Consider the following 10,035-nt stretch of genomic DNA (forward strand, 5'->3'; position numbering starts at 1 on the left):
CCGGAGCCTGTGCTCCGCGACGGGAGAGGCCACGGCAGTGAGAGGCCCGCGTACCGCAAAAAACAAAAAAAAAAAAAAAAAAAGAAAGAAAATGTAAATTTTAAAAGATAAATCTGAGTTTAAGATGCCAATAGCTCTTGAATTATTATTTTAGGAGAGAGAATGCTGCCGTTTGGAAAGTGGTGTTTGGCATCCTTAATCTAGACCACCCATCAACGTTCATGCAGATGCGCCTCGTGAAAACCATCATCCTGCATCCTCGCTACAGTCGAGCAGTGGTGGACTATGACATCAGCATAGTGGAGCTAAGCGAAGACATCAATGAAACGAGCTACGTCCGGCCCGTCTGCTTACCCAGCCCGGAGCAGTCATTAGAACCTGATACTTACTGCTATATCACAGGCTGGGGACACATGGGCAACAAAAGTAAGTCAGGATCCTCAGGAGCACTTGCCTTTCAGCTTGTAACTGGCAAACAATGGGGTACTTCCTGGCCTTTGGCAATCATTTCCCATTTTCACTTATAAAAGTGGAGCCACAAATACTTAGCATTGTGTGTCACTCTCCCTTCCATGCAAATCATAGATGTCAATACTTCACCATGCACTTAAACCTGCCAAGCCCAGCTACAACCTCAGAAATCCTTCTCCACATCTCAGTCTTTCTCCAGGGAGCCACTACTGATGTTTTAGAGCTGGTACGCAAGATGAGACCTACCAGTCATCCTCCCTTGCATTGTTTCTATTGGTGATTTGCACTCACTTCAGGCAAAGTCACGCGGAGCCTCTGTCTAGCAGTTAGGTAGTTCCGCTTCTGCAGTCAAGCTGGACGGTCCCATTTCCAACTCTTTGTTATGATTTGGTCCTATCGACATCGGTAACACAACCTGTAAGTCTTTCTAGAAGGAAAACTGGTTAGCTATTTGCCTATTCAAATTAATTTAAATAGTTCGGGTTCTTAGATGATTTCAAAAAATAAAACATAGAAATTTAAAAATTTGTACTGCTGACTCTCAGCCTCCCATAAAGGACTCTCTCATTTTGCTTGACTTATTAAAAGTTTAGAATAAGAATTTAATCGATGAGATATTTTCTTTAATGGTAGGCATTGACCATGCCAACTATATCAGGTGTAGTACTGCAGCTCTCAGGGATGATGATATATATCTGTGTCCTGTTATCCGTCTTACCAACTGCCAATTTGAAGGACGATTGTTTTTCTTGAAATTTAGTCAAGTTTTGAGCTAAGTTGAGTTTCTTTTCTATACGATCAACTGAGAATAAAAAGAAAAAAGTAAATAGACAGTAGTAAGTCAATGACTTCTGAAAAGCTAACATGTAAGAAATATGAAGGCAATGTCAGACATATGATGTCACCATGCCTGCTAATCTTGGTTTTTAAAAGCTATAGTTTTGTGATATATGAGAGCAGAGTCTATATTGCCTCTACTTGTATTGTTCCCAATATCCACATTAAACTCAGAGTAATCGTGTGACATATGGCACACACCACGTATATAATGTAGTAGGAAGAGCAAGGGTATGCGTTCATTGGAAAGATCTGATTGACACTGACTACACCACTTTCTAGCTTACTATAAAATGGAAAAAATAATAGCAACTGTCTAACTCACAGGATTGTTGTAAAGATTAAAGAAAATAGGCCCAGAGAATGCTGAGTGCAGGAGCCTGGCCCACTGTGGGTACCCAGTAAACATTAGCGATGGTTCTTTTTACCATTCTTTTGACAACTTGGGGAACTTCCACTGTCTGCATTGCATTGATTTTTCCAAAAGTATTGGAAAACGTATTCTTTCTTCCATTAAGGTACCCTGTACATGTACACTGCTTCACCATCACTATCTAAAAGGAGAACAGTGTGTATGTTTTGTAGAGTGGCTGAACAATGAGAGATTCTTGCTGCTGGCTTTGAGAAATACATTGTTATTCTGTGAGAACTTTGGAGCAAGATGAAATTCACATGTTCTCTCTGCTGACACTAAGGGATGGCTTTTCCCTTTCCACATCTCTCTGATGCATCCTCTAGGATGAAAGGTTCTGACCTCAAATGATGGCTACTGTAGCACATGATGAGACACATTGTTCAAACCAAGGATAGGGCAACCCTTCCTCTGTTAGTCTCAACAGGCAGTCTGAACTTTAGCAGAGCAGGGCTCACATGTTGAGCTGTCACAGAGCGGGCAGCCTCCCTCCCACCTGGAGCAGAGCTCTGGCTTATTTTCCTTTTCATTGTAGTAGCTATTGTTTAGGTTGCTACACATAATAAGAGAGGGAAAGCATGAGCCGGGTTACTTAACCAGTCTGGGCCTCAAATTTTCTCATTAACAAAATGAAGGGGTTTGATGAAATGATTGCTATCAGCACTTATAACTGGAAAATTCTGATTCCAAATAAGCTTCATCTTTGAAAGGACATTTTAAGAGCATGGTTTTCTTGATATAAAAATGTTATCATTTCAGATTTGGCTAGCCTCATTTTTGAGTCATTTTACGCTCATATATTTTATTTCTTCTTGTTTTTAAAAAAAATCCAGTGCCTTTTAAGCTGCAAGAGGGAGAAGTCCGCATTATTTCTCTGGAGCAGTGTCAGTCCTACTTTGACACAAAGACCATCACCACCCGGATGATCTGTGCCGGCTATGAGTCTGGCACAGTTGACTCGTGCATGGTAAGTTGCTTTCTGGTTACCAAGGAGATTCAGTTCAGCAGTAGGTTCAATGGGTCCATGTAAGTCCATTAGTATTCATGTGTGGCCCTTTGGGGACATTTTTGGAAAATAATTTATTACCAAATGTTTAATTATTCACAGGGTGTTTTCCTTTATTCAGGATCCAAGCAACGCCCTGAGTAACCTCCAAGCCCCTCACTCAGATTGCCTTCTGCTTTCTCACCTCCTGCATGGGGTCAGCACCCTGGGTCAGCAACAGGAGGAGAAGCAATTGTTCTGGTCCACCTCCTTGGACCATTTTAGTGGTCAGGACAAGCACGTGTCTGAGAGCAGCTAGTGGTAACCAGAGCTCCAACCAGGTTGCCTCAGGAAGCAGGGGACAGACACCAAGGTCATAGTCAACCATCGGGGTGATGGCACTGAAGCACAGACAACACCCCAATCTCCAGGGTGTGTGACAGACCCACCTCCATCTCAGGAGTTGATCACACTGGCATTGTCTGGGGCTGCACGTGATTGCCAGCATGTCTTCAAATATCACTGAACACGACCTTTAGACTCAGGATTTCCGGTCACAACAGTTCATAGAGTATGCTGACTTAGCAATGCAGGGAAGCATTTTTTTTTTTTAATTTTTAAATTTTATTTTATTTATTTTTTTATACAGCAGGTTCTTATTAGTCATCCATTTTATACACATCAGTGTATACGTGTCAATCCCAATCGCCCAATTCATACCACCACCACTCCCACCCCCCCGCAGGGAAGCATTTTTACTTAATGAACACTCATTGCATATTATACTGGACTGGCTCCCAGGGGAGGATGAAAAAGGGAGAGCACTTAAAGAAGCTTGTAACAGAGTGGGGAAGGCAGTTCTTGCACTACAGTGCTATGAAGCATCTTTGTTATTTCACTGCTTTGGAGTAGATCAAATTGCCCCCAAGTTTTAGAATTGAAGAAGAGATGCAACAATGCTATTGCCCCTGGCCCAACATAATAAAATGACATTTTTGATTGTCCATTTCAGAATAGAAATGGCCTGGTGGTGATTTAGACAGTTGTCATGGGAAAGAGGCGGGCAGGCTCCCTTGAAGTTTCAGTGAGTCACCTTCCCTTCTGTCCTCTGGCCCCAAGTCATCCAGCTGAGGTGGGCAGTGATAGAGGAACCCCTGCCTTCCATGCAAGAGGCCTAGGTTTGATAGACCAAAGCCAAAATAAAGTGACTAGGAGGCAGCATGGTGTCAGGGCTAGGACACATGATTTGCAACCTGAAAGGTCTGGGTTGGCTCCCATCTCTGGCAGTGAGAACAATGTGGCCTGAAGAAGTTATTTAACCTCTCTAGAATATTTTCTCCCAAGTAAGATGGGGCTGATTTGCAGCATATTTTTAGGATTAACTGGGTTAATGTCTCAATATTTTAACATATCTGTATATAACATCTGGCATATGCCCTCAATGAATATCAACAATATGAATGTTAATATCTACCAGTTAGTGCTTACTGTGTTCCAGGATCTCTTCTAAATACTTTCTAATAACTCACTTAATTCTCACAGTCATCTCTTGTGGCAGTATGTGTGTTTTTCCTATTTTACAGATCAAGAAAACAAGGGACCAGAGAGGTTAAGTAATTTACCCCATATCACCCAGCATTAAGGTGGTAGAATGAAGATATGAATGTAGGCAGCCTGGCTTCAGAATTCAAGTGCTTGGTCACTACACTATTCTAGAAGCAATGATTAATGTGAATACATTTCTCCCTGTTGCCAACATGATCTGGATGTGTACCAAAAACTAGTTCCTCTTCATCTCTTGGTAACTGCTAAAGGTAGGGGATAGAAGGTGATTCTTTGAAAGAGAAATGAAGGTCCAACACAGCCACAGGCGTAGGCATGTTCATATCATAATGTCTAATAGGAAACAGGTCCTGCCAACTTCTTTAGTGGTGGGAATTCTGCACTCTGGCTATCTTAAATGCATACCAGATGCTCTCTAACACAACCCCAGGTAGAAAACAAAACACAAAACAAACAAAAGCTACTTTTTACCAAGTCTGGAGCAAGATTATGCACCAGAACCTCTCATTACCTTCCTTAATTGCATCAACAGGTCACATTGGAAGCCATGGGTCCTTTGTTAAGGTCTAGAAATCATGGAACTCAGCATTGAAACCAAACATAAACTTTGGCCTAAAGCCCAATATTATGAAGAAGAAAAGAGGACCAAAAACCAGACAAATTGTACCTTTAGCTGTATCCCCCTTTTGTTTTGAATTGATGCTTCTTCACCTCTTGTTTTCCAACTAACAAATGTCCACCTGCCTCATTAAGCCTAGCTCAAAACCCACTCTTATAGGGACCCTGTGTTCCCCTCTGGCTGGAAGTAATCACTTATTCCTTTGAAGACTCCTTTATTTATAGCCCTTAGATTTTGCTTTCATGTAGTTTTTCTCATTACCCAAGCGGAGTTTTGGCCCCTTGGGGACAAAAGTAGCTCTTTACTTGTGTAGACTGTAGCACAGAATCTTGCAAAAATTAGATGCTAAATAATTATGTGGCTAAGTTTCTGATCTGGAAGTGTAGAGATGCTGACCTGTAAATATCCCATTTTAATCACTCTCTGGCATAATAAGTAGCTCAACCTAAATAAGTCAGTATCTTAGTATTTCTTTTATATAAGAGGAGATGAAAAAATTGTGGAATATGTCTCATAAAATTGTTTCCAGTAAATTTTGCTTAAAAATCAATTAGGCTTTCAGACAGAACAGCTTAGCCTCTTGCAAAATCTATGCTTATTAGTTAGGTTTACGGCATTGCTAAGTTATGAATGCAATGTTCACCACTTCTACTAAGTGGCATGATATATTCAAAGTCCTGAAAGGGAAAAACCTTCAGCCTAGGATAATCTACCCAGCAAGATTATCATTTAGAATAGAATGAGAGATAAAGAATTTCTCAAGACAAGAAAAATCTAAAAGAATAGAGCAACACTAAACCTACCCTAAAAGAAATATTGAAGGGTCTTCTCTAAATATTGAAGAAGGGTCTTCTTCTTTCTCTAGAAAAGAAGGAAGAATCTATTGGAAAGGAAAAATCACAATAGGAGAAGCAAATATGTAAAAGGATTGAAGATCACTTAACTAGGCCAGTACATAGATTAAAAAGCAAAAAAATTTTTTTTGTAAAAGCAATTATAACTACAATTAACAGCAAAATAATAAGTATGAAGATGTAAAATAGAACATCAAAAATCACAAAATGTGGGAGAGTGGAGTATAAAAATGTAGATCTTTTTGAATGTGTTTGAACTTGTATGACTAGCAGTTTACAGATATAATAATGGGTCAACATACTTGAAATCCATAGTAATCACAAATCAAAACACACAGCAGGTTCACAAAAACCAGAAAGAAAGGAACTCAAGCATACTACAAAAAAAATAATCAAATCACAAAAGGAAAAACAAAAAGAAGAAATGAACAAGGAAGAACTACAAAAACAACTGGAAAACAAGGTTTAAAATGGCAATAAGTACATACCTATCAATAATTGTTTTAATTTTTATTTTATATTGGTGTATAGTTGATTTACCATGTTGTGTTAGTGTCAGGTATACAGCAAAGTGGTTCAGTTATACATATTCATATATCCATTCTTTTTCAGATTCTTTTCCCATATAGGTTATTACAGAATATTGAGTCAAGTTCCCTGTGCTATACAGTAGGTCCTTGTTGATGATCTGTTTTATATATAGTAGTGTGTATGTTAATCCCAACCTCCTAATTTATCCACCCCCTCCCCCCAACCTTTCCTCTTTGGTAACCATAGGTTTGTTTTCTAAGTCTATGGGTCTATTTCTGTTTTGTAAATAAGTTCATTTGTATCATCTTTTTAGATTCCAAATATAGGTGATATCATATGATATTTGTCTTTCTCTGACTTACTTCACTTAGTATGATAATCTCCTGGTCCATCCATGTTGCTGCAAATGACATTATTTCATTCTTTTTATGGCTGAGTAATATTCCATTATATATATGTAGCACATCTTCTTTATCCATTCCTCTGTTGATGGGCATTTAGGTTGCTTCCATGTCTTGGCTATTGTAAATAGTGCAGCAATGAACATAGGGGGTGCATGTATCTTTTCAAATTATGGTTTTCTCTGGACATTTGCCCAGAAATGGGACTGCTGGACCGTATGGTAGCTCTGTTTTCAGTTTTTCAAGGAACCTCCATACTGTTCTCCATAGTGGTTGTACCAATTTATCTTCCCACCAACAGTGCAAGAGGGTTTCCTTTCCTCCACACCCTCTCCAGCATTTATTGTTTACAGACTTTTTGATGATGGCCATTCTGGCCAGTGTGTAGTGATACCTCATTGTAGTTTTGACTGGCATTTCTCTAATAATTAGTAATAATGAGCATCTTTTCATATGCTTTTTGGCCATCTGTATGTATTCTTTGGAGAAATGTCTATTTAGAGCTTCTGCCCATTTTTTGATTGGGGTGTTTGTTTTTTTGATATTGAGCCACGAGCTGTTTGTATATTTTGGAGATTAATCCTTGTTGGTCGCATCATTTGCAAATATTTTTACCCATTCTGTAGGTTGTCTTTTTGTTTTGTTGATGGTTTCCTTTGCTATGCAAAAACTTTTAAGTTTAATTAGGTCTCATTTGTTTATTTTTGTTTTTATATTCATTACTCTTGGAGGTAGATCCAAAAGCATATTGCTGCGGCTTATGTCAGAGAGTGTTCTGCCTATGTTTTCCTCTAAGAGTTTTACAGTATCTGGTCTTACATTTAGATCTTTAAACCATTTTGAGTTTGTTTTTGTGTGTGCTGTTAGAGAATATTCTAATTTCATTCTTTTACATGTAGCAGTCCATTCTTCCCAGCACCACTTATTGAAGAGGCTGTCTTTTCTCCATTGTATACTCTTGCTTCCTTTGTCATATATTAATTGACCATAGGTGTGTGGGTTTATTTCTGGGCTTTCTGTACTGTTCCATTGATCTATAAGTCTGTCGTCGTGCCAGTACCATAATGTTTTAATTACTGTAGCTTTATAGTATATTCTGAAGTGAGGGAGCCTAATTCCTCCAGCTCTGTTTTTCTTTCTCAAGATTGCTTTGGCTATATGGGGCCTTTTATGTTTCCATACACATTTTAAGATTTTTTTTGTTCTAATTCTGTGAAAAATGCCATTGGTAATTTGATAGGGATTGCACTGAATCTATAGATTGCCTTGGGTAGTCTAGTCATTTTGACAGCATTGATTCTTCCAAGCCAAGAACATGGTGTATCTTTCCATCTGTTTGTGTCATCTTCGATTTCTTTCATCATCATCTTATAATTTTCTGAATAGAGGTCTTTGGTCTCCTTAGGTAAGTTTATTCCTAGGTATTTTATTCTTTTTGATGCAATGGGAATGGCATTTCTCCATAATTTCTCTTTCTGATCTTTTGTTGATAATGCATAGAAGTTCAACAGATTTCTGTGTATTAATTTTGTATCCTGAAACTTTACCGAATTCATTGATGAGCTCTAGTGGTTTTCTGGTAGCACCTTTAGAATTTTCTATGTATAGTTATTATGGCATCTGCAAACAGTGATGGTTTTACTTTTTCTTTTCCAATTTGGATTCCTTTTATTTCTTTTTCTTCTCTGATTGCCATTGCTAGGACTTCCAAAACTATGTTGAGTAAATATGGCAAGAGTAGACATCCTTGTCTTGTTCCTTATCTTAGAGGACATACTTTCAGCATCTCACTGATGAGTATGATGTTACCTGGGGCTTGTCATATATGGCCTTTATTATGTTGAGTTATGGTCCCTCTCTGCCCACTTTCTGGAGAGCTTTTTATCATAAATGGGTGTTAAATTTTGTCAAAAGATTTTTCTGCACATATTGAGATGATCATATGGTTTTTATTCTTCAATTTGTTATTGTGGTGTATCACATGGATTGATCTGTGGATATTGAGAAATCCTTGCATTCCTGGGATAATTCCCACTTGATCATAGTGTATGATCCTTTCAATGTATTGTTGGATTTGGTCTGCTAGTATTCTGGTTGAGTATTTTTGGGTCTATGTTCAGTGATATTGGCCTTTAATTTCCTTTTATTTTTTTTGTGGTATCTTTGTCTGGTTTTGGTGTCAGGGTGATGGTGGCCTCATAGAATGAATTTGGGAGTGTTCTTTCCTCTGCAGTTTTTTGGAATAGTTTCAGAAGGATAGGTGTTAACTCTTCTCTAAACATTTGATAGAATTTGCCTGTGAAGCCATCTGGTCCTGGGCTTTTGTTTGTTGGGAGTTTTTTCATCACAGTTTCAATATCAGTACTTGTGATTGGCCTATTCATATTTTCTATTTCTTCCTGGTTCAGTCTTGGAGGATTGTACCTTTCTAAGAATTTGTCCATTTCTTCTAGGCTGTCCATTTTATTGGCATATAGTTGCTTGTAGTAGTCTCTTAGGATGCTTTGTATTTCTGTGGTGTCTGTTGTAACTTCTTTTTCATTTCTAATTTTGATTTAAGCCCCTTACCTTTTTTTCTTGATGAGTCTAGCTAAATATTTATCAATTTAATCTTTTCGAAGAACCAGCTTTTAGTTTCATTGATTTTTTTCTGTTGTTTTCTTCATCTCTATTTCATTTATTTCTGTTCTAATCTTTATGATTTCTTTCCTTTTACTAACTTTGGGTTGTGTTTGTTTTCTCTTTCTCTAGTTGCTTTAGGTGTAAGGTTAGGTTGCTTATTTGAAATTTTTCTTGTTTCCTGAGGTAAGATTGTATTGCTATAAACTTCCCTCAAGAACTGCTTTTGCTGCATCCCAAAGGTTTTGGATCATTGTGTTTTCATTTTCATTTGTCTCTAGGTATTTTTTTGATTTCCTCTTTGATTCCTTCGGTGGTCCAGTGGTTGTTTAGTAACATATTGTTTAGCCTCCACGTGTTTTTGTTTTTTACAGTTTTCTTGTAGTTGATATCTAATCTCATAGTGTTGTGGTCAAAAAAGATGCTTGATATCATTTCAATTTTCTTAAATTTACCTAGGTTTGCTTTGTGGACCAGCACGTGATCTATCCTGGAGAATGTTCCATGTGCACTTGAGAAGAAAGTGTATTCAGCTGCTTTCAGATGGAATGCTCTCTAAATATCAATTAAGTCCACCTGGTCTAATGTGTCATTTAAGGCCTGTGTTTCCTTATGGATTTTCTGTCTGGATGATCTGTCCATTGATGTAAGTGGGGTGTTAAAGTCCCCACTATTATTGTGTTACTGTTGATTTCTCCTTTTACAGCTGTTAGCAGTTGCCTTACGTATTGAGGTGCTCCTTT

The 10,035-nt window shown here is 38.2% G+C and overlaps 1 protein-coding gene across 1 annotated transcript in view; it reads left to right on the plus strand.

Moving 5' to 3' along the window:
- Positions 1-10,035, plus strand: part of CORIN (corin, serine peptidase) — a 229,776-nt gene that overhangs the window by 210,276 nt on the left and 9,465 nt on the right. Inside the window, exons 19-20 of the mRNA XM_024131999.2 lie at positions 155-426; positions 2,554-2,687. Of these exons, the coding sequence (XP_023987767.1) occupies positions 155-426; positions 2,554-2,687 (406 nt within the window). The remainder of the gene's footprint in view (positions 1-154; positions 427-2,553; positions 2,688-10,035) is intronic.

Source organism: Physeter macrocephalus, chromosome 7 (genome assembly GCF_002837175.3).
Source record: "Physeter macrocephalus isolate SW-GA chromosome 7, ASM283717v5, whole genome shotgun sequence".
Classification (NCBI taxonomy): Eukaryota; Metazoa; Chordata; class Mammalia; order Artiodactyla; family Physeteridae; genus Physeter; species Physeter macrocephalus.